The 26,709-nt window shown below is 34.6% G+C and overlaps 1 protein-coding gene across 1 annotated transcript in view; it reads left to right on the top strand.

Annotated features, from left to right (window-relative positions):
- LOC409774 (proteoglycan Cow) overlaps window positions 1-26,709 on the top strand; it is a 168,861-nt gene that overhangs the window by 119,967 nt on the left and 22,185 nt on the right. The window contains exons 3-4 of the mRNA XM_393267.7: window positions 946-1,048; window positions 4,360-4,491. Coding sequence (XP_393267.5) covers window positions 946-1,048; window positions 4,360-4,491 — 235 coding nt within the window. The remainder of the gene's footprint in view (window positions 1-945; window positions 1,049-4,359; window positions 4,492-26,709) is intronic.

Raw genomic sequence — 26,709 nt, 5'->3', positions numbered from 1 at the left:
GAATACTTGAAAAATATCGATCGATAATTTAAATCATCGAAAGTGAAGAATCCTCTTCCCTGAATGATAAAAATTCGCATCTCCTGTCTCTTTCCTCGCGGAGAGGGAACGTTGACGGTGAACAATATCGTAAAACGCTACGAAATCGGATATTCCTCCACCGGAAGCGGGTCTTAAAATTTAATAAGGCGAAACTGCGCGCGTTCCAAGGCGTCAATACGCTTGGCGGATTACGGAGAGACGTGGCGTAATATCGATGCACGAAAGAAAGAAAGAAAGGGAAGGGAAGCACCTCAGAATTTTTCCACGTCGTCGATCGTGACTGCGAACGATATAGTTTAATTCTGACGAACGTGAATCTGCGTCCTCGAACGTCGTTTACAAGCCATTTTCTTTTTTCTTCTCTCTCATCTCTTTAATATCGAACCACGCTCACAATCCGTGAATACCGTTCCTCGAAGCTTCTTAAATCGTTTCTTCTTCATTTTTTTCCCCCTCCCTCTCTTCCTTTAATCTCTATTTTCCGAGGAACGAAGCAATCGCATCGCGCGAGAAGAAATTGAAATCGATTGGAAGTAAAGAGAGATGTTGTTAAGTGGAGGAGGATCGAAGGTCTTGGGAATTAATAAAGTGGTTTATTGTACTTAAACGGGCGTAATAAAATATCGATTGATATAACGAGGTTTGATTTGTAATTGGAGGGATGAAGAAAATAATAATGGATGGGATGACACTTACATTTAGATGGATTAGTGAAGAAAGAAATAAGTTTAATTTGGAAAAATCATGAGAATGAAATTTGTTCCTTTCTTTTCCTTTGAATTAGTATATTAATGTAACTCATTTATTTATAATTCATAAACAATAATTCATTCAATAATATATTTTTAATAATTCATTAGACACATGGAGATTTTGATAACATATTTTTTTCCTTTTTTTCAGGTGAACTTTGTCGTCCACTGAATTGCAAGAAGAAGGATCTGTGTCTCCTCAAGGATACATTCACTGCTGTTTGCGTTTCCAAGAAGGAACTTGAAAAATCAGGGTAAGTGAGTTATATATATGTAAGACACAAAAATAAATTCTGACAAGAGAAATTTTCCTCGTTCCCTTGTTGACACGTGTCTTGAATTGATCCTTCCCCAATCTCGTTCTCCTGTCTGGAATTCTAGCTAGAAATTAGCTAGCGTGAAACTTGGACACCACGCTGAACAGTGATTGACGTATCATAAGACCCCCGAGATTGCCAGAGATTCAAACTAGGACCATGAGATTGCAAGATGCTTTCCAAATTAATCATGTGATGCTTGTATCAATGTGATGCTTGTATCTAAGAATCCCCCTCTATCTTTCTCCAACGAATTAATATATTATTATTCAAATTTGTGAAAATCATTTCTCATCTTCATCTCATTCAAACTTTCTCTGTATATTTTTTCAACACACTTTTCTTTACCATCCAATGAAAAATAATATATTCAATCAAAAACTCGTTGCATCTGAAAAATCTTCTTCAATATATTATCAAGAGAAATTCATTTATTCCTCTTTATTCTCCTAAATAACAATAGAAACTTCCACTTCTCAAATTTTTCCACCCAAACTCGGTTACATCCAATCTCTGTAGACGATCAAAATAAACAGTTCTGTCAGAATTAATCGTTTCGATCACCAACCCCGTCCATAGGCTTGTCCGCGGCCAATGATTAACGACGATATTATCCAGCGTAATGTATTAAACTGTGGGGAGGGGAAAGAGACAGAGACAAAGGTGAGGCGATCATTGATTTCCGGGCGTGCTTATTGCCAGTATAAACGGTGATTGAACAGCTTTCCACGTGGTGGCATTGAACGCGGCATTCACCTGGAATTTATCTTGAACGCGCGAGACATTGAACGGCAAATTAACGACGCCAAGAGAACGTCATAATTGTTTCCCGGTTGCTCTTCTGCCCGCCTCGATCCATCGCGAATTCGAGGGCTTATTATTAACGGAATTATAACTGAAGAGGGGAGGGGTGGCACGTTTATCGCTGCTGCACGTTGATCGGGATTAGACGAGGTGCGAATGATGGCGTGAAATGTGTCTGGATCAGTCGCGATAGTTGTGACACGTTTAATTGATCCGAAGTGATCGTGTCTGGTAATGGTATGGAAATGTTTGGAAGATGTGACGGAGGTTGAAACATTATCGACAGCTGTAAGGTATTGTTAGCATTGTAAACGTTTTTGATCACATCACAGAGAGTGAATTTTTTAATCTTTTTTTGAATTACTATATTTATACAATAGAATTTTTATATATTCTTATTTTGATATAATTATTAATCGAGTTATATTATGGAATATTTAATTATTTAGTAAAATAAATATTGAAGAAATGTTTCAAATGTTTGGAGGAAGGATATTGATGATTATAAAGAGATTAATAGTATGTAATTTTTAGTTTAATTAGAGTTGAAAATTTAATCAACATGAAAATGTTCGAGGCAACCGCTTTCTAATTTCTCGAGACAGTTCCATAGATTCATCAGCTTGGTGACTTTATTACCCGGGTCATCTCATCGGTCACCATCAAACTTTATCTTCCACTCCGCTCCCATATTCCATTTTCCCCGGAAATACAAATTCGACCATTCCGTTCAATCAAATTCCATCGGATTCAATCCGATTTAACTATCCTTTCAAACAAGTTGCATTAAACTTCCTTGTTACTTGTTGCTAAAATAATATATGTCAATTTCCAACTCTGGATCAACCGATCCAAAGACACCAAGTTGCCAACTGTTACGCAAATTTGAATACTCGATGATAATGCAATTAATAATAAAAAATACGTGCGTTCCGCCAATTAATATCTTTAAAATCTCCTATTAATTTTTCAAAATTGAAAATATTAATTCTTAAATCGTAACATGAAAAGAGAAAAATCATAAAATTCTCTCTCAACCTTCTCGTTTAATTTTACTATTTTTCAAAGAAAAAGTTCCCAGAGCGTTTCATCGAAACATCTCGATATAATCTGAAAACAATTTTCCAGCGTTGAAAAAACGTTTAACCTTCGGAAAAATATAATTCAGAGAGACTCGTCCATTTATGTGATTCGAGATATAATTTTCACGTCGGCAACATCGTTGAAACGACACCAGAAATCGTAGATTTACACAAGGAAATCGTTATTTCATCTTCAGAGTTTTGTCTCTGATTTTTCTTCTCTCCCCCATGTAAAATATTATAAAGCGAAGCCGATATTATACGAAGGAAGACAAATAGCTCTCTCTTTCTCTCTCTCTCTCCCTTTCTCTCTGGCGAGTAAACGCGAGCACGAAACATGTTATGAGTAAAAATTTTCCATTGGACCGTGCAAACTCAACGTCGTTATCGACGATAGAGAATTTTTCCCTAGGAAAATCTTCTCCTCTCTCTCTCTCTCTTTCTCTGGCACCCGCTGACCTCTCGTGTCCCCCCCTCTCTCCCTCCCTCCGTGATCCATTCTCCGTCGACGAGAGAAATTATATTCGAAAGCGTTCCATTTGCCGTAGCCGGGAAATCGCTTTTAACTTATTCCATTCCCGGGGAGAGCGACTCCAGCATCTTGACACGGCGGATCTGCTTAAATTTTTAAAATTCGCCCAAACCCTCTTTTCCACCGAGGACACGTTGGATCGAGAATGTTCACGCCTGTCTGAAAGATTAAACCTGTTTTTCTTTTTTTCCTTTTTAACTTATTCCATTCGATTTATTTCTTCGAAAATTATTTATTTCTTTTTTAAATATTCACGTTTGCCCTTATTATTTTGTAATCGATATTTTCGACCTGGAATTGAGTAAATTGTTGAGGATAGGTTAGACAAATTTCATATTTCAAATATTGTTACGAATAATCATTGAAATTTATTGGAAGGTTTTCTTCTGATGGATAAAATTTTTATGATTATTATTCCAAGTTCCTTTTTTTTTTTTTTTTGGCTTTATTACAAAAATTTCTTGGGAAAGGAAATTTTATCTCGTTAAAAGAAAGATGATTCAATGATTATCGTAGGAATATCCTGTATATTGATATACAGTCGGTTAAACGTGATTTTCTAAAAGAAAAAAGAAAAAATAAAACCGAATAAAAAATAATTTTATTGTTTCTCGGTTCACGGTGATAAATTATCATTAATTTCGATGTTTTAAGCTTCGGATAATTCGTGATTTACGGGACCACGGATTTTCAATGGTGGCAATTTGGCGGAAAAAGCACATTGACCTTTCAAATTCGTGGAGGAAGCGGTGCGGTCGGGAGCCGGATCAAACACGGGCCGTTTCTACTTGATGATTCTCCTTTTTCTTTTCTTTTTTTCGTTTTCACAGGGACATAGTAATCCCGAAATCCAGGGCGGTTCAGCAGAATCGACGGATGAGAACGGAAACCTCGGTCGACACGGAGGACGATGACGCGTTCTTCGATTCCGAGGACGATGACGAGGATCAGGACGAGTCCAAGTAAGTGTTCATCGTTTTATCGTTGATTATTACAACGGATGTTGTTATATATTCCAGAGAAAGAAATTTAAACGCGTAATAATTGAACAAATTTTTACTCAAATTCCATTTTAATAGGTGTTTTTATTATAATAATAACAACAGCATGAATAAAAATTGTAATAATTTCTAAATAATAATATTAAATTTTATTAAATTCGAAAATCAATTTGATAATTTAATATTCTTTAACGAAATTGATACGTTTTAAAAAAAAAAAAATCTATAATATAATATATAATATCATTAAAATTTTTGTTGCAATATTTCAAAATTTTTAAGCTTCTATGTAATAACAACAAACGAAATTTCATCGTTAATTAATTATAGAAACACGAACACTTTAACAATTTATTCCTCTCGTCTGTAAAATTCGAAATGTTTTTTCTTTCTACTACATTAATTAAAAATTCTATTTTTTCCTGTCAAGTTGGAAACAATTTTTCATTCACGCTTGCCTAAATTACCAAAAAAAAAAAATAAAAATAAAAATAAAAATAAAAAAAAAACGAGAAAGAAAAATGGAAAATTTAATTAACTCATATTCTAAACAAAGATTGGGATAAACTTTTTTTTTTTTTATTTTTCAAAAAAGAAAATCACAAAAACAACGACGATAAACAAAAACTTCAAACGAAAAAAAATATTCAGAAATGGAAGATAGAGGGAAAAGAAATGAAGAAATTTTTTTTTCTCTCTCAAACCGAACTATAATCCGAAAAGTTCTTCTTCCTGTCTGACTTCGTTATTAAAAGAAGAGAAGACTTGAATTTCGAGGGGGGAGGGGATGAGAGAAAGAGAGAGATCCGCTTCCTCCGTTGTTTACTTTTTCCTGGCCACGTAAAATATCCTCCGCGGGGGCAACAAACTTTCAATGTCCGGAATAAAACATCTCGATATCGAGATATCGAAAGCTTTACGTTCGAACAATTTGAATTTCCTCCGTCAATTTATTTCTATTCCTGAAAGGAGATATCGTCGTTTTATCAAATTTAACGGATATCGTAGGAATATTGGTTTTCAAATATATCATTCCAAGGATTTATAAGATAAATAACCGATAGCAATTATTACGTACAGTTTCCTTTTTATCCGAATAAAAGCTTTTACATAAGTTGTTTGAAATATATTTATATAATAGTCTTTTCTTCCTGTAAATGATAAAATCATAAAATTTTTTAATTCAAGATAGTTTGTTATTTTCTATAAGAAAAAGTATATATCGAACTATATTTACATAGAAATATCCTTTGAACTTGATTCACAAGAAATAACCAATAAACCAATTTATCAATAATTCTGAATGATAATAATCTCATATTAAATATTCTATCAGTTATTAGATATTTAAATTCCTTTCCTGGATGGTTAAAAAATTCGTTTTCGAATTAAATCCATTTCATTCTTCTTCTATCTATTATTTAAATGAACGACGAAAAAAGAAAGTGAAATAGATCATTTTATCTCGCGTATCAATGTTCACAAACTGTCTCAAACGATAAATAAAAATATATACATATATATCACGTAGAAAAAAGAGGAGGAACGCACGTGAGTGACGAATGCACGAATAATTCGGTTTAATTGGTTCCTCTGTTCCCGCGTAAGTATCACGCGTGTATTGTTTCGTTTCGAAACGAAATAAAGGAGAAAGGGAGAGAGAGAGAGAGAGAGAGAGAGAGAGGAAAAACGGAAAATACGCGCGTAAAAATAACAAAGAAAAATGGAGTGAGAAAAGAGTGAAATATATCGGACGAGTCCCAGGGGACGAGTATATAGCAGGCATGTTTTGTTTTTCACGAGACATTAAGCCGGAATTATTGGTTTCGACGGTTCTCCTCGCGCATCGAACGCAATTCACCTCCACACCACCACCACGGTGAATAAAAGGTTAGCTTTATGGGTCACGTTTTCACGGATGCTCGCCCCTTAAGTTCCAGTGCGATCATCCGAACGTGGAAGAAAGGGAGAACGGTGCCTTACTTTCCGCCTCGAGTGTCGCGTTTCATGGTATTCCTCTTCCACGTGTGGGGAGAATCTACTTTCTTTCTCTTCGACGAGAGGAAGGATTCGAAGAGGGAGATTACTTTAATCGATTGCTCGAATAATTTTACATAAGATTTCTTCTTTCTCTTCTTTTACAACTAATTATCAGAAATGATCGATACGAAAATCAATACTTTCTTTTCCAAACTCTTCTTCATTATTATTTCTTTTAAGGATATTTACGAGCAACATTTCGAAAAACTTGATTACACGTAGAAATTAAAAGCTGAAAATAGAAGAAATTCTATGATCTGATAATTATCACCGCCGTTTCAATATAGATCCGCAACCGGATCGAGGAATAACCTTAATCCAGTTTCTAAGAATCCGCAAGAAATAGCCCCGGCGCAGAAATAGAACGCGAAAAAACAGCACGAGAACATTTGCAAGCTGAATTCGCGAGACACGAATACTCATAGACCCGTCTATATGCCGAATAATCAAATATGCAAGACGAGGAACGTAACGATCTCTTGCCAAGGAGACGAAAAGAGAGCAGCAGAGCAGCGCCGGCCGAATCCAATATTGTCTTTTCTCGAAACTAGTCGGATTTCCCTTCAAATCCCTAGCAAGCAGCCCTATATATACACACATATACATCCGCGGCAACCGCCAACGACTCACGGTGTTGCACCTTCGAAAGGAATAAAAAATGAATTTCGAACGACACCGTCGAGGCGGAAGAAGAATAACCGAAAGGGGTACGTTGGAGGAGGAGGAGGAGAAAAGGCACACAGGTGGAAACCGAGATGCGTTTACTTTAGCGCGGAGTCACGTCAAATAGGACATTTTGCGACGAGAGGGGAGGTTTTGAAGAGAGAGAGAGAGGAGGAAAGAAAAATTCCACGGGGAAAACAGGTCGGGAAACGAACGAAAAGAGGAGGGAGAAGAGGAGGGGAGATGGAAAAAGGCAGCGAAACATTTCTTCCTACTTAAATTTGCACGAGCGAGCAGAGCAAAGAGGGTTTTCCATCCAGAGCCGTCCCTCTCATTCCGTTCCTCTGTTTCCTCTCTTTTTTAATATCTTCGCCCTGTGTCTCTCGCGTTCCTCTTCCTTCCCTTTATTCGTTCGTTAAGTAGTTTTCGCTACTTCTGTCCCATTCCCAAGCGTGTCCTTTGAGAATAAAGTCGTAATGTCGCCGTAAGGATAATATTGAACGAGAAACAAAGACTAATTGGAGGGTATGGAAGGTGGTTAAACGATTGGACTTGATTTTTTCCCGATCGATGATAAAAAAGAATTTTTCAACGCAGTTTAGAAATTAGTTTTCAGCGTTTGATTTTTTCTGACCCGGATTAAGAGATAAATTTTACGTATTTTGTTTCGTTACGCGCAAAAATTATTAAATAAGTCTCTGTGGATAAACATTGATCGATGGTTTTTCGTTAACAATCCCGGCAAAATTTTATTATTTTATTTTATTTTTTATCCCTGAATTTTTACTTTTTACTCGAAGCGCAATTGCATGACAAATATAAACATCAATTCTCAAATAAAAATCATCAAATATGTTCATACTTCAAATATATACAGTGGTGAAAATAGAGAAAGTTCTTAACTGTAGTTATAAAAAAATATTTATTTTTTCTTTTTTGTTTTTTATATTATTCCAGAAGTATAGTATTCCATTAGTATAGTATCTCATTTAAAAATCATCATTTTTAAAAAGTATCTCTCTTGAAAATATCTCTACCCCTTTTTATTTCTTCGTCATTGATAATCAAGAATAAGATTATTCCAATTACACGGAGAAAAAGCTACGATTAAACGCCAAAAATTCTCCATGAATACAACGAAATCCACTATGTCCAAGTTTCCGCTGCGCGGGTGTCGTTCCACTGTACGGCGCGCCATGTCTGACCGGGCACGGTTTTATTGTACTTGTCCGGAGATACGCTGACCCGTTCTACTTGTCGCGCGCAGTCGAACGCGCGATTTTCCATTGTGCTCGAAGGTGTTTAATGGTTTGTTCTACTTGTCGACCGGCATGCCGTGCCGAGCTTTTGTTCCGTTTAAGGGCGCTTCCAGCTGTGACGTGTTTTTACCGACGATCGTGGAGGAATTGAATTGAGTTGAAAGTCGATGTTAAATTGTTGAGATCCCAATTTTCAAATGGAAAAACGAAAGACGCGAAATTTTTTAACAAATTTAGGGGGGAAAATCACATATTGATATTGTGATTCGATGTTTCATAATTTGATATGTTTGTGGTAAGATTTAAAAGGGAGAAAGATTATTTAAAGATTATTCGGAAGAGAGATTAAGACACGTTTATAATATATACAAAGGGAAATTACACGTTGGAAACTGGGCGAGAGTGTAGGAAAAAAGCATAAAATACTTTATGACGTTGTTAATTAAACTTCATATTAAATTTCACTTCGCCTTTCTCGCTTTTACCTTATGATGTAATAAAAGAAGAAGTTATTTAATTTCGTTTATGATATATACGGGCTGCAATGATTTTTAATATATTTAAATGAAATTTGTTTCGCGAATTTTAATAATATAAATAACAACGTGTAATAAAATTTTAATTAACTAACTTTAAAATTATATGATTATTTCTAAAAATATTATATACAGCGAGTTATCATTTAACGTAATTTGTACCGTTCGCACCATCTACCGAGTAATTTCATAAATGTAACATTGTTGCATTTTTATGAATCTTTTATCTCCATTTCGTCTCGAACCAACGTGATTTTGTGAATCAAAATATTGTATTAAAAAAAAAAGTCATAAAAATTATTTCTATATAATTTTTTCTCTCACTCGGAAATTCATAACTAATTTTTATACAAATAAACGATTAAATTTAATTTAATATCGAAAATAAAATCAAAGTGTAACCATCCACCGTAATTTGAAAAATTAATTTCTATAAATACCATATAATTAATATTATAAAATTACAAACTTGATGATCACGAAAACGATTTCTCTTTGTAATCCATTGGAACGATACAGCAATTTTATTAATATCCTTATATTAAAGAATTATCCAAACAAGGCGAAAAGCTTTTAAACGCCACCAATGGTAACACAAATTGTGTATTAATTGTCAACGGATTCCAAGCTGCCGAAAAATCCTTCCAACGATGATTCACGATGAAAGGGGTGGTCAGTATGGATCACACGGAACGGCAGTGAGCACGTACCAGCCTTAACTTCGCTGGAAAAGTGTACCAGAGATCGTTAACGAGGAGTGGCCGCTTATCTTCACCCTTAATGGCCTTTTGTCCACCGTCACGCGATTTTTCCGGTAAATTCTGCCACATTCTCGAGATTCCCCCTACGTCTCCTGACAATATGAGAATTAAAATAATAGCGGGGAAGAAATTGTAATGGAGATCCTTGAATCGTTGAATTATATTTTAATTACAGCGGTGTAGTGGCGAAGTCTAAGAGTAGAATATTTGGACGAAAAGTTTATTATACAAAAACAAACTTTTATCATAATCTCGAAATGGAATTGAACGATTAAATAAATCGTGAAAAGAGAGTATTATAATTGGGAATTGATGTAAGAAAAATAATTTTAATACAGATGATGTTTAATTCCTTTTTTTTTTTTCAATTGATTATTTATGTTTCGTTTTATTGAACGTGTGGAAGTGATATTGAAATTCTATGTTATTATATACGAGAGAGATAAAAATTACATTAAAATTCGAGAAATCGTAATGAAATTGCTTTTAAATTTATTTTTAACGTTTCTTTATAATGCAGAATAAATGAAATATAAATATAAAGGCGAAAATATTGTGTTAAAATGTTGTATTTATAAATAATATGTATTCTTTGATAAAATAATATAGAATTCTTGAAATTTGTATTAATTTAATTAATAATAGAATTCGAGAAACAAAATTTTACCCATTTATTGTATCATTCATTTTTAAACTATAATAATCTAGTGAAATATCTCGACGAATAAATTTAACATAATTCCAAAATAAAAATTCACTTTTTAAAAAAACTTTTGTGATTAATATATTTTTTGTTGAAATTTAATACGTTCCAAAATTATTCTATTTAAAAGAAAAATACAATATACAATGAAAAACAATTTTAATATTTTAATATATTATAGATATATTATTTCATCATAATATTAAATTTAAAAGGAAAAACGTAGTTGATGATGGAAAGTGTAGGAAATGGGATATGAATTGTTTTTGAAACGATCGAGGAATGCGGTGTAAACGAAAACAGGCTTGATTTCAACCGGCTGAGGTGTATTCTTTGCCGGTCTAAAAGCGGATTTTTAGCTCCGCTTTCCGGTTCAGAGAAACGACCCTGGCTGTCCCATTTAGAAGGGCTGCGCTCCGCCACTCGTCTTTTACGCTTCTCTTTGTTATAATTAGCGGAACACGGAGCTTTTGAAAACGAAAGTAAGGCCGTGAAATAATGTCCTTCCACGGTGACGCGTTTTCTTCGTAAAAATTTAAAATTAGCTTTCCATTTTTTCCTTCTCTTTTTCCTTTCTTTTTTTTTTTTTTTTAATATATCTAACAAAATTATTACCTCTTTAATCAACGATATTTTCAATGAATTGATAATTAATAATGGAAATGTATTTTAGAAAATTAAAATTTGGCTCAATATCGCATGATATTATTCTTCCGTTCGAGAAATTTTTTTTTTTTTTTTTAATTGAATCATTTGTTATTCGGTATATTTGTTTATATTGAATTATTGAAACGAAAAATTGAATGTCGTGGAAAATTTTGACGTATAGATTGATAATAAAAATTGGAATTTCGACGGTGGGATATTTAAATTATTTTCTTTTATTTATTTATTTATTCATTTTTTTTTATCAAGAATATAATTTCAAAATTAACAAATGCATAGAATAAACGATCGATAAATAGAAACAAAATTGATAAAAATATGTTTTAAGATATGTTAGTAAAGAGATAAGTTTGAATATATTTCTATCGATTGAAATAAAAATCGATAAAAAGAGGAATAAATTCGAAATTCCTCTCGATGTTATGACGAAGAGTGATATTTACAAGCGAGTTGATTGCAGCTAATAAATATAAATCGTTTAATTTCCGAATAGAAATGGTGGGTAACTTTAACAGCGTCCATAAATCGGCGATCGTAAATGATTCGGGCGTAAACAAGAAAATAAAATGAATTGTAGGTTCTTACCTTTTGTTGAGAAACCTTTAAACTCGAGGAGGAAGTTATCGGCCAATGAATGGGCCCGTGATCGTTTTATTATTCTTTCCAAAACGATTAAATTATCGCTATTTCATTTACTTGCGCAATAAATTTTTTTTTATTCTGTAATATTACAATTATATAATATAATATTTTTTCTGTTTTTAATGTTACTTTTATGTTATAAAAAGAAAGGATTTTATATACAATAGAAAGAATCTGTACGCGCTGTATCGTCGCTTCGACACAACGCGGAATGTCACGGTCGATTTGAATAGCGGCACACGACATCGATAATAATAACATCGATTATTATTGACATTCGAAATATCGATTCAGTCGTGTTTCGAACGCGGAGCGGAGCGGACGTGTTTCTCTCCTCTCCTCGTATTATTTATTTAAATTAATTAGTTCCGTGTTATAAATTAGTTAATATAAATTAATTGTCGTTAATAAAAACGCGTTACGGAAGAACGAATGCAACAGTATTATTAAAAATTATTATTAGTTAAAAAAAATAAAAAAATAAATTATTTTCGAATGATTGTTAAATATTTCGTTATCTCAAATAACGTAATTTTTAATTCTTAATAAAATTCTTTACGTATAAATTCAAAAATTATAATTATATGTATAATTTTTGAATTTATATGTAAAGAATTGCTTACAAAAAAATAATACACATGAAAATAATTTATCTTTCAGATACTCCACGTTTAAACTCGATCGAGGCGGCAATTAAAATAGAAATTCCACTCGTTTATCTCCGTATCATCCATCCAACTCAATTCAATTTGTCGGGAGGAGCTCGTTCACAATTTACACAATTCGGCGAAGAACTTTTTTAAAAGCATCGTGAACAGGAAAAATAACGCGTCCATTGGCCAGAGTCCGGCTCCGAAACACGGAGTCCAAAACTATCCCGAAAGACGTCGCGGAGTTTCTTTAATGCCCCAACTTATTCCACCGTAAAAGATAGTTTCCTCTTTCCTCTAACATTGTTCCACCACGAGGTGGGGGAGTTGACAAAATCTCTATTTACGATTCCCCCGTACGGGCATCCGGTTATCGATACTCTCTTCCTCTTTCTTCGTGAAAAATTCTCGAACGGAAGATGAAATTTTATAAATATCTATCTCTAATGAAAGAATGGAAAATACTCAATTTCCTTGCTTCCTTTAGTGTTTCTTTAGTGGAAATTATCGTGCAATAAATGCGCTCGAAATCGAGTGTTTTTGTAATTTCAACTGGAATGTGATTTTTTTTCATTTTGTTTTAGTTTGATTTAGATTATTTTTTTTTAATATTTTATTTTATTTTTTTTATTTTATTGAAGTATAAAATATTTTAAATAAAAATAAGGAGTCTTGGAAATTGGGATATTTCTATCTGTACAAAGGTTTATTCTTCTTTTGATATTAGAATTATAATATTTAATTATAGAGACGGTCTTTTTAGGAATAATAATAAATTTATTTACGTTTCTACTTGAATAAATATGAATGAATTAATATTCGGTCAGAAACATCCGCACATTTTTTAATAATTTTAAAAATAATAAGTCTGAATCGATTCCAATTTTTCTATCGCTTTTCAAATAATTGAATTCGGTCGTAAAATTGTTCTACGTAGAATAATTATTCGACGTAATTTTCCAAATATTTTACAAATACCGTAATTATTTCACGTCTCTAATGCGTAGCAGCAGAGTAGAAAGCTTCAATCCCAATCCTGTTTGGAACGTGAGGGAATAAAAATTCGCATTTTATTTAAAACCAACAGAGAGAGAAAGAGAAAGAGAGAGAATGTGTGTGTGTGTGTACTCCCAGAGAGAGGAACGTTTTTCCACTTTCGACGCGATTTCCATTATTCCCATCAGGAATAGGTCTGTTTGCTCGATTTGTTTCGACGATCGAACGTCGTAAAAATTCCATTATTACAGCCCCGTGGAAATTCATTACACGCGTGAACGCATGCGGGCATGCGTATCAACGTGTGTAACAAAATCGCGCGATAATGGAATTTTTATGATCCCTTTTATGATCTTAACTCTTCGCCACCCCGCGTATATCTATATTCCATTTCGTGCAAGATATTTCGAATTGTATATAGGAATCGTCATTGTCACGTAATGATGACGAAATTCAGGAATTCAAATCGGAATTCGTCTTATAAATTTAATAAAAAAAGAATAACCCGTTTCAGAGAAAGAAATTTTATAAGCTTTGGATGGAGTAATATGTAAATTCTATGAAAAGAATACAAAATTATTTGTTCACGCTCCTTGAAACTTTATCTTTCGATTAAATTGATTTGCCAAAATCAAGCAAGTGGAATAAGATATTTACTGTCAAATGGAAAGTATAATACTCGGCCATTCGAGTGAATAAGAATAAAATTGAAGAGAATATAACAAGAATAAAACAAGCTGTGATAACAGCATAGATTGGCCAGATAAGTACATTAGTCACGTTGCAAATTACGAAGTTGCATCTACTTCTTTCAAAAGAAGAAGCCACGATTAACATTATTCGTATATAAATTACTGTCACTCGATAAAATTATTCCCAAAAAAATACAAGATGGAGTCTAACGAAGAAAAATTTCTATAAACCACCGATATTGGATAATGGCTGCGTGGAGGGAAATAAAAGTCGCATAACCATCCTTGAAAACTGGAAGCAAAGACAAATGGGGAAAATGGTACCTTCGATAAGGTAATGCGATGATGGACGAGCATCCATGGCGCGCATTTTGTGAGCAAGCTTCGCTGAGAACTGAACTCGTTTCTTCGGCTCGAGAGAAACAAACGGCATGTGAAATCGCACGTTTTTTTAGAAAGCTCCTCTCCTCAAGGCGAAAAAATCTTGTCACGTTTTCGAAATAAGAAGGAAATCAATCGTCTCGGTTCACGAGAGTAAAATAATTGGAAATGTATATACAGGATTTCAGGATGGTTAAAGATTTTATTTTAGCTCGTGATCCTCCAATTGCACACTGCAGATTGAACCGTTCAATTTTTCTCCGTTTTGATAACTGGAGAAGATAAACGATTGGGAGAAAAGCGTAATAAATTTATATGGAAAAATAAGATAAGGAATAGGTGGGATGTGATTTGAAGGTTTTTGGAGGAAATTAGATGGAACAATTTTTCGAGTAGAAAGTAAGTAGAAAAATACAGAATCGTTTTATCCGATTATACTTTTTCATTCTATGTGTTTAATTTTGATTTTCTGGGAAACGAAGAGTTGGATAAAAAAGTTTCATACTATTTTATCTCAACTGCATAATCATATACGCAAGCGAGAATTAATTAATTTCTAATTAAAATATTTTCCTCAAAAATGTGTCATCTTCTAAAATTCCACTCTTTTTCTAATTCGATAGAAATGAATAATTTAGAAATTATTAGTTGAAAAAAAAAAGAGGGGGGATTATTTTTATTTTCCCTTTCACAACTTGGGCTCGTTTCTATTTTAGGACAGAGGTAAATCGAGTTCTTTGATGTTGTTCCGTTGAAAAATATTTATCGAGCGGAATATGTTTCCGAGTGAAAAATTGCAAGAGACACTTGTACGAGCGTGGTTGAGGATGGCATTACAAGCGTCGTAAATTTTGTCGTACCGCGGGAAGATTAATTCCTACCTGTCCCATGGCGACCGCGGAAAAATTTAAGTCCGGCCGAGATACTGTAAACAGAAATTTCTTTGAAAAAGAGGGAGAGAGAGAGAGAGAGAGAGTGGCGCGTGATACATTCCTGTTCCACTCAGGTTAATGAAGAAATAGTTTCGTGATTAAAGTGGACGATTAAAACTTGCTGTCCACTTTGTTGTCAAAATTTCGAGCGAGATCCAAAACCGTGAGCAGGGCACGGATTAAACTTGCGAGCCTCGCCGTGCCATCGATCTACACCACTGCGGTTGACGGCGCGTTAATTATATGGCCGCTCCACTCGAACAGTCGTTATTGATGAATCCCTTCACTTTAAGGACACGCTCCCGCGAGAAGAAATCAATTTGCTCGTTATCTTAACGAGTTTTCAACGGTGTGATTCGTCCGATAAATTACACCTTTTAATAATGTTAATAAAAATATTGTTGAATAAATTTAAAACACATTTTTCAGAAGATGGATCGAAAGGACGATTGAAAAATTAAATTTCAAGAATCGATTCACCGAAAATGAGTACATTATTCAGTCGCTCGAATGAATGGTTAATCGAAATCGAGATTAACTATACATTTACACGTGAATATTAAACGAAGAATGCAATCCTTGGTAATAATTTAATTATTATCGGTGTTACAATTTCCTTCGCTTCGCAAATATTAACGATTCGGAGATCAAAGCTGTGGAAATAAAAGGAGACGATTAATTTCGAGATAGAAATTAACAAGCAAGATTAATTTTCCGGATTCGTTTCCAAAGCAACCCAGTGAATTAACTTATTCGATTGGATTTTCTTCCTACCCTTTTGCCCTCTGTCTCTCTGTCCACAGAGTCTCCTCGGCCAATGGCGCGAATTACGCTCGGTGTACGCGTGTCCCTAACCGAAATGAATGCCGCTGCATGCAATTCCGGCTGCAATAGAGTGTGGCCTCCGAGCGTATTTTGCGGGAGCTAGTTAATGCACTGTCGCCTGGGTTGTTATTCGTTAATCGATCGCCACGAACGACGATAAATCGAGAGCGTATTGCTCCTGGCTTCTCTTCCTCTGTTCCATTCCGTTGTTTCGACGCCGAGGAATCGTAAATATCGTCGCAAGATTTGACAATTGGTTGGAAAAATAAATCCAATTGAAAAAGGAAATGTAAGTTTTTGCATTATTATTTGATCTGATTTGGATAGATAATCGTGGATAAAATAATTTTTCAATATTATTGAAGGATAGGATGTTGTGTCGTAAGATGAAAAAAATTCGATCTGTTCGATTTATTTTTGTAAGAGGAATAAGAAATAATGAGGAATAGAAAATATTTATCCTTCGATTATTTATTGCGTTTAAATTAAATGGAAAGTAAATATTTTATTTACATCGAATGTAAGCATATAAATAATGTTTGCTTTAGATTTTGAATAAAATATTATCTTCCAAGCATTATTTGCTTGTGGAAATTCCAATTTTTCCAATATTTACTTCGATCTTATTTCAAATTTTCTTTCGGTAAATATATGATAATGTATGATAATGTATGATAATTAACATTTTTAAAAAAAAAAAATTGTGTAGAAGTAGTCTGGAAAATTATTTGATTAAATTTTATTTTCTTTCCCTCGTATATGTGTTTTATCATTTATTTCGAAAATATTTTGAACATTTTTCAAAAGATAAAAATATATTCCACTTGGCAAGCAAACTTTCATAACTTTTTATATTTTCAATTTAATTAATTCTCTTCCTCCTCGTTTCTTTCCTCCGATTCTCGTTTCATCCCGAAACTGATATCGTTCGTTGAAGCAATAAGTCACATTGCTTTTTCCCTACACAATCAATGGAACCGCGGAATAAAATATTCGAGGCGATGAGCAAGAAACAAATTGGACCAGACTTTTAATTTCCCCGGAAATAATGGCCTTCTTTCTCCACCCCCTCCGCGAAAGTTTTCACGAAAAATCGAAAATTCACGCTACGGTGAACGACCAAAATATAACGTTCTCTGATGAAACTAACTTCTCCCCCCCTTTCGAATTAATATTCCTCCTTCAAAATTGAAAAATCGCATCGTGTCAAAATTCTTTTACTTTCATAGAAAAATCTATCTCTTCAATAACTTCGCTGTTAAAAGGATCGATTAAACTTTCCAAATATATATATATAACAATCCTTCGCCACGAATTAGAGATGCCTTCTTCTTCTTCTTTTTTTTCTTTTTCCAATTCATTTGAGGTTAACACCGTTTAAACTTTTGCACGATGCCTTGTCATTAACCACTCGAATCGAGGCATTTGCACGAGGCATTTCGAGGTAATTGTTGCAAGAACAAAATAGCATTTTGTACTTTCTATCTAGAACGTTGCTTCCCCTTCTCTCCTCCCCTCCAAGAAATTGGCGGAAGAAAAGACAACCCGATTCCGGGGGAACTCTCGAATCTTGCGTCGTAAAGTGCTCCAACGAGATTGTCGGGGAAAGAAACGTTGGTGGAAATCTTCGCGAGTATCGCGAGGATTCTGAAGATTCTTTTAATAGCCTGGTTGGTTGTTATTCCTTGTTCCATGTTTTTTGGCCTGGAACGAGAGCGTTTCCTCCAATTGTCTTGTTACGTTTTTACGAATGAATGGACGTTTCTTTTCTTTTCTTTTTTTTTTTTTTTTTGTAAAAATGAAAAACGTGATAAAAAGAAGGGGAAAGAAGAAATATTGAAAAGAGTAGTTATCGTGATGTTTGAGTGAATGAAAAGCTCCATTTTTTTTAATCGCAATTTGTAAAAATTTGATTCATGTCTGCGTACAAATATTCACAGATCTAAGACATTCAGATTGAAAGAAAATATTTGTAGGATAGATATTTCGTGTTAGAAAATAATATTTATTATTTAATTAAGATCTTTTATGCGATAGAGAAGAATTAATTCAAATTGAGTATTGATACGATACAAAATTTATAGACGTACGTGAGTTTTCGTCGAAAGTTAAGAAGTAAAAATTATAATAATAATTTCCTTAAAGATTGATTGTTTTGTATTATATCTTTTACGCGCGTTTATATATATTTTCGTATCCCCTCCTCTCTCTTTTTTTTCCTATTCAAAAAAATCGGTGGAATAGAACGAAACGGAACGAATTGAAATAGGGAATAAAATAAAATTCATCGGTTATTACAGTTGTTTCATTCGATACGGAAATTAAACAAAGATCGTATAAATTGAAAGTTACGCGTGTACTATTTCAACGTGGAGCATTCGATCCGTATTATTTTGCCAAGTTATACGAGGGTAATTTCGTTTCGTAATACACGTGGAATACGATATAAAATTTCAATGGCCAAGTCAATAATAGGTATTTCACTTCCATTTGTATTCCTCGACTTACAGCGTAAGGCGCCCCTTTCCTTTCCTTTCCTTTCCTTTTTTCCACCTCGCGTGTCGTGGTTACACGTTTATTTTGCACAATTTGCCGCGTTACGTTCGCGATCGTAAAGTTTAAAAGAAGAAAAGAACACTCGTCGTGCGTAATGGAAAGATTTTTCTAGATTTTGTCGAGCATTTGATCGTTTAATATAATTATCGAATCTGTTTTTCCGTGAAACGAATAACGTCGTTCAAAGGTAAAAATATAAAAATTCCCTCGTTAAAATCCGATTAATGGAATCGCGGATATCGTTGGAAAGAATTTCTTCTTCTTTTATTACCTAATAAAAAAAGAAGAACAACTTTCGAAGCATAAAATACCGATCCTCGGTTAACTTAAGTAGTATAAACTTGCTACGGTTAGCCAAGTGGAACAAATCAAGCCTGGCGAGGCTGATAATTAGATTTATCGTGTATACACGAGTTACAATTAGACAAATGTATATAATAATATTCATAACCAAGTCGATAAGATAGAATAGTAGCAATCATGCAAATAATACAGATCACGTCGTGCACGTAGTGGTATAAGTCGATCATGTACGAGTCGATCGTAATCAAAAGGAACGGCAAGACATCATATGATATTACGGATTTCCATCGCGGTTTCGAACCGTAAAAATCGATCAATCTCGTCAAACAAACCGCCTTTCCGCTTGCCAAGGTTTCGCAATTCGCAGGAATCGCAAAAAAAAAGAAAGACTCTCCTTCTCCGCGTCGTAATCAAGCTCGTATTTCCCTTTCCCTCCCCCACTTTTCTTCCCCTCAAAACAAAGCCTTTCCCTGCGATCCCGCTTTGAGAGTCCACGGGGAAAATGCAGAGAAACAGAAACAGGGGCAATTAGATGATGCATCCTGGATACCAAGCTGTCCATTTATCGGGGGCATTCTTCCCCATTCGCGTATTTTCCCTTAACCGGACAGAGAAAAGAGAAAACGCCCGCGGCGATTTATTAAATTAACGGGAGAAAGGGAGGGGGGGAGGACGAATTCCCTTCTTCGAGAATTTTAATTACACGCTCGATTTCACGCTCAACTTTTTTGAAAACCGTTTCGATATTTCTTTCCTATCCTTCTTTTTTCCCCTGTTATTCGCGTCCATTTTATTCGCGTATCATTTATCAGAAGAAAAAGAAATCCTATTGCCTCGATTTGGCAATCTTAAAATTGTCACGTTTTATCAGATCGTGTCATAATTTTTCTTCGATCTTCATCTTCTTCATGCCTACCCTTCTCAACTTCCTAGAATTAGCGAACATCCATCCCTTCCTCCTTCTCATCTTCCCCCAAAAAGAGAATCAACAATCATTGGGACGATATTTTTTTCAGAGAGTATTCGCATTTCTTCGGTTGCCTCGATTTGGCAATAACATCTTAAAATTGTCACGTTTTATCAGATCGTATCATAATTTTTTTTCGATCCTCATCTTCTTCGTGCCTATCCCTCTCAACTTCCTAGAATTAGCGAGCATCCACCCTCTCTTCCTCCTTCTCTTCCTCCAAAAAGAGAGTCAACAACCGGATAGAGACGACGTTTTTTTCAGAGAGTATTCGCATTTCTTCGGTTGCCTCGATTTGGCAATAACATCTTAAAATTGTCACGTTTTATCAGATCGTGTCATAATTTTTTTTCCATCCTCATCTTCTTCATGCCTACTTCTCTCAACTTCCTAAAATTAGCGAGCATCCATCCCTTCCTCCTTCTCTTCCTTCAAAAAGAGAATCAACAACTGGATAGAGACGACGTTTTTTTCAGAGAGTATTTCTTCGGTTGCCTCGATTTGGTAATAATATCTTAAAATTGTCACGTATCAGATCGTGTCATAATTTTTCTTTGATCCTCATCTTCTTCATGCCTACCCCTCTCAACTTCCTAGAATTAGCAAGCAACTTGCACCGATATCTACCCCCTCCTCCTCCTTCTCTTCCTTCAAAAAGAGAGTCAACAACCGGATAGAGACGTTTTTTTCAGAGAGTATTCGCATTTCTTCTTCGTGGGAAGACGGGATGACCGGCCGTTTGTTATCCAAAGAGGGGAGGAGGGGGGGGCAGCGGATCGAAGGCCGAAGTTTCCGCGCTGCCTTCGAAATATAGCGACGTAGGAACGCGATGGGACAGCGAGGAAGGGGATTACATTTCGCATTCATGGAATTCCACGATGCCCGCGTAAATCAAAAGTTCCGTGTTGTTCGCGGATGTGGAGAGGGGGAGGGATCTGTTCGAAAATGCGTGCTCGACGGAACAAGTACTCCTCCTCTCCTCCTCTAATACGCTCTCCCTCCTCCACGGTCGGCGTCCCGACGTCGCGAAACTGTGATGAGAAATAAGGGATGGGAAGATAAAAATCGAGGGAGAGGGAGGATCGATCGTGTTTCGAATAAAACTCCAATTGGTCTTTTTTTTACCGTCGATTCTCTCTGAAAAACAACCACTCTTTTGGCTACGGGTTGGAACGGGTTGTAGAAGAGTTTCGGCACGGAAACTCCTTCGGGTATATGGTAAACGGGGAAGGGGAGAGGGATCGGTGTTATATAGTTCCGGAACTGAACTGGCGAATGAAATTCGGGAATTTGAATACAAATTGAGGCGAGGACACGGGGAATGGGATTACGGGGGTGTTGGTAAACTTTTTTCTTTTTTCTTTTTTTTTTTTTCTATCTTCGCAGAGAAGGGAATCCGTGCAAAATCGACGGATCTTTTTTCGAACGTGGTTATCGTTCGACGACGGGGAGGAAGTTTTGGATTGGTGACGTTTTTCCGACTTTGCCATTTAGGAGTGGATTTGGAACAGTTAATGAAGTGATTAATGAGATTTTTAATAAAATATGTGAGGATATAATTCGTATACAGGTAGATATTGGAATATATATTGATGAAGATGTTATTTCGATTAAATCGTCTAATTAATAAAATTCTAAATTTTCAATTGTTTTTGCTGAAGAAGTGAGAAAATTTCATTTTAAAATCATTACAAATGAAGCTACCTGAATACGTGGAAAAGAGGGATTAATTTAATATCCAATTGTTTTACAAAGTATATTAAATTTCATTTATTTCTGATATTCGCGTGCGTAAGATGGCAATAATTGTAAACAAATATTACAATTAATTGTAAAATCATCGAAATGCTCACTCCATGATGAAAGAGTGAAGAGGAATTTCGAAAATAATTTCCTCGTTAAGCGTGACTTAAGCGCTTCTAAGAAGTTCCTTCTTAGAATTTCTTTCAAAACTCTCGAAATAAATTCTCATATCCGAGCGACAAACGTTCCAATTTCCAAAAATTGGGGGAGGATTCAAGGAACGAAAGTTTCTTCGATGATACTGCATCCGATTCCAAGTTCTTCCCTCTTCTCACGGATCGATGTAAAAGATTAAAGACGGATTGGCACGTTGATTATCAACCGTGCTCCTCTTTCTCCCCTCTTTCTTTTGTACAATTTCGATGGAAGATACGAAAGATTCGATATCAGAATTGGAAATTCTATATCTTTCCACGTATCGTGTATCGATATTGTTTCGCGTATTTTATAGAAACGGATATGTTTTACATTATCGTCGAACGGATTTTTTTCTTTTCTCCGAACAAAATTTTAATAAAACGATCCCACGTTTATTTTGTAATGTTTGGAGGAGAGGGCGCGATAAATAAATTTCAATCTGTCTGATTGGAAAAATTTAGAACAAATATTGGAGGGAAGAATTGCGCGGGAAAAAGATTTTATCTTCGAAGAAATATTTCATACCCTTGAAAAATTCCATTTTACAAATTCTTCTCTTATTTAACCCTTTTATTATCTCCGGATAATCCTTCGATTTTTCGTAAACAAAAACGAATATTTTTTCTATCCTTTATCGAATTCAAAATTTCGCGCTCTTTTCTTCTTTTCTGTGTTGATCAATCGAAGAGGAAAAAAGGGATTTAAAACAAGATTAAAAATTTAACCATCGTTAATACTCGATTAACAAACTCAAATAACATTTATTTCCATTTCATTACTAATTTTTATTCGAAAACGCAGTTGCACACGGAAGAAAATTTCGCATAACTCGCCATCGACGCCACGTCATCAACCGTACATAACCCAAGCTTTTAAAACCGCATCATCGCGTTTTAGCGAGCAGTTTCGTCGGGAATAAACTTTGGTAAACGTCGAGATGTATAACAGCGCTGTGCAAATTCGCTTGTACGAGCTCGTAACGTTTCGACGCGTACTATCGTCGGCCTCAAACGAGACCTCAAAACTGAAGGAGGAGGAGAAGGAGGGCACTTGAAACGTCCCGGTGAAACATCCATGCCTCGAACATCGCGATGCTCGGTCGCAATAAGCATCCGTGGAAACGGCGGTTGGACAGACGAAAATCCATCCGGATGCGAAGAGAGAAGCTTCTTTAGGGACGCTTCTTTAAGATCTTCATCTTCTCCGAGAAGAAGTATTTTCGCTTGAAGATGAAACTTGTTTTTCTTCTTTTTATTCTTTTTATTCTTTCATGCAGACTGCTGTGCCTCCTCCTCGTAATTTTATCTTCTGTTCTTTCTCCGTTCCGTTCGTTCTTTGACGTTCTCTTAAGCACCGGTATTTAGCAAGGGATGCAGTCTGTTATAGGAGTCGTAGACGTGGAAGAAACGAATATTTTGGAGATTTGTTTAAAATTTTAATATCCTGACGGAGGAAGAAAAAAAAATATTCGAGTAATGGAACGAGCATAAGTATTTTTAGACATAAGTTTCATTATGTTATATCAAATTCTTTTTTAAATCATTTTTAATCATATAATACAATAAAAAATAATAATAAGATATTATTATCGTAGAATGCGTGACGTGTATTAATAATTGGTAAAAATTTTATCGAAAAATGTTGAAAAAAGAAATAGCCATTACAAAAACTAAATAAATCTTTTATTAATATTTCACGTGCACACGTTTCTACGATTATTATTTTAATAAATCGTCCTAATTTTCATTATAATTTACACGCAAAATTATTCTCACGTGTTAAAACATAATACGGTTAAAATTTTATTCGTGAGCTGGCGTTTCGTTGTCCAACAAAATTTCCAAAATATTCGTTTATACAAACGATTTATACATCCAACCCAGTATATTATTATTATCATCATCATCATCATCGTTTCTCCAAATATCAATATTCGTGCAACAAGATTCGATTCGAGTTTCCCTATTCTCATAAAGGAAGAAATTTTTCATAGAAAAGAAACATCGAGGTATATCTTCCTGAAATTATCGGAAGAAATGTTGCTTGGAGAAAAATCAGTGGAAATATTTCCGTTAACACGAAGAGGGAAGTTTGTTTGACCGAAAGTGGAGATGTGTGTAACACATGAATGAGAAGGAACAATCCACGAAAATATGGGGCCAGGAAATTAACGATTGACGAATCTGTGAACGACGATTAATTACGATCGGCGGTTTTCGTTTCAACGAAATTGCACGAGCGCGATCGAAACGTACGCGCGAATTAATTCGTTCCCGGAAGCAGGGATCGAGATTACGCGGCCAATCGATCCTGTCGCTTATCGAGCCGATTGAATAATCGAATAGGCAATAATTCTCGAGCGCGTGGTTTCAAGGGAAATTTTTGATTAGGTCAGGTTAATAAAAGAAAGGAGGTAAGATTAACAAGATTCGATGAAAAAAAATTTTTCCATTCGTCGATCACGATTTATCGTATTCTAGTCTTTTCTGATCGGGAAAAAGTGTATCGATTACGTTGCTTGTTGTGCACGCGTATATGATAAGTTGAACGATTTTAAAATAAACAAAATGAAAGTAAGGTAACAAACTTAATCCGATGCAAAAATAAATAAATTTGCGTTAATTTACGTAACCTAGTTTATAACGAAAATGTTCAGAATGCTGTCTGGTATAAATAAATCGTATTTAACTGGGTTATCTTTTTTTTGCAATTTGTTTCGGTAAGGGTAAATATACGAATTTCTCTTTTTGTACCAAGATGTATCATTTTGCGTAAAATAAAATGAAATCAATATAGATATATTATTATAATCTTTCTTCTAAAGCAAATTCTTTATTGTGCATCTATTTTCCACCAGATCCTTCAATTATGAAAACCTGAAAAAGATGAAAAATATTATTTTTTTTTATTGAAAAAGAGAAGATTCGTATATCAATACAATCTAAAAAATATTTTCAATTCTCCTCCTCAACTGAAAAATGAAAATCTTGTTACTTTTGTTCGTTTCAAAAGGATGGAAGATTTTTTAAAAAGAAGTATAATTATTACGATATTTGAGGAAAAATATGTTACGAGGGAACGAAGTTGTCTGTCGACTAAAAGGTTAAGCGATCTTTAAAAAAAAAAAAATCTGTCTACAACTCTTCCCTTAAAGTTTGGAGAGTGAATTTCTTGGAAATGACAAGACCGAAAAGCCGCAGGCCTCCATCTTGATAAAGGAGTTAAACCAGCTTAATTACGGTGTTACTCGGTTTAAACTAATTATGCATTTGCCGACAACCACAAATTCTCGAGGCCCAACCTGAAATAGGTATTGTAACCGAATCCGCAGAGGGACCCTTCTTTATTATACCTCCATAACTATACCATAAGTTCTCTCACGTGCTACAAACTAGATATGGAATAGATCTGTCGTCCAATACATTTTTTTTTTTTAATACATTACTATAGAATGTTATCATTTTCTTTTTAGTTCTTCTTCATTCTAAAACATGATTGAATTTATTTATTAATAATTCGCTAAGTAATACATTCCAATTAATTATGTTTTTTTATTTAATGATTAAATGGTATATAATTTTGCACGAGAGGAAAAGCGTGATAATTTTCGTTGATCGATCGATTAAAAAAAAATTATTACAATTATAATAGACAATTACAATAACGTTTATAAGACATTTATTACGTTCCGAATTTACATCGAAAAAAGTTATATAAAGTTGGAAAGCTAATTTTGAAAAGCTTGCACAAAAGCTTTCATCGTATGCACAACTGTATATGTATATATCTAATGTAAAACGGTATACGTTTTTGCCGCGCGTACAGAGAAAGAAAAAAAAAAAAAATAACGGTTAAATTAATTCTTTAAATTACGCATGCACGAAAATTACGCCTGCACGCGTTAATTAAATAACCGCGTATTATATAATCGCAAAAAAAGGAAAGGAAAACGATATCAATTTTGAATCATCAATCGGAAGAAAGATTTCCATTAAAAAATAATTAATAACTCGTTCGATTTAATACACGATATATATATAACTTTTAAAATAAAGGAAATTTGGAGCACGAGAAAACGTTTTCGCAAACATCGACAACAACAACGGGTTTGAATATCGGCCTTTAAAACTCAGTGTATTGAGCCAGCCTTTATCCACAAAAACAGCCTCTTCCGTTCTCCCATTTTTCGTTAAGGGAATTCTAAGCAGGGAAATTTAACGGCCACATAATATATACGTGGGGGGGCAGGCAGGTAATAATATAAAATTATAATTAACAGTGGCCGCGCACCACTAAACGCATTATAATAGTATTCCAGTTTACGAGACACCCCTTTTCACGGTGCCAGCGCAACATTGTTTGCGCTGGATAAAGGAAAAGGCCTTGGTAATTTCGCGTTACGACGATGCACTGCTTAATGATTATGAAGCTCGGAAATTCTCCGGAATTTTTTCCTCCCCTCCCCTCTTCGCGTGGAGGAGGGTAAAGTGGGAGAATTTTGACAGAGAGCAACCCATCTCCTCTTTTTCTCTCTCTCTTTCTCTCTTTCTCGTGACTTTATCGACGTTATATTACGTTATATAATAACAGGATAGAGGAGGGAGTAACAGTCAAATTTATATTTTAATAGAGTTCCTCTGTTGCGCGGTGAAAAATATTCTTCGCG

The sequence above is a fragment of the Apis mellifera genome, linkage group LG4 (assembly GCF_003254395.2).
Source record: "Apis mellifera strain DH4 linkage group LG4, Amel_HAv3.1, whole genome shotgun sequence".
Lineage (NCBI taxonomy): Eukaryota > Metazoa > Arthropoda > Insecta > Hymenoptera > Apidae > Apis > Apis mellifera.
The sequence above is the reverse complement of the archived record's forward strand: the minus strand, read 5'-3'. Positions and strand labels throughout refer to the sequence as shown.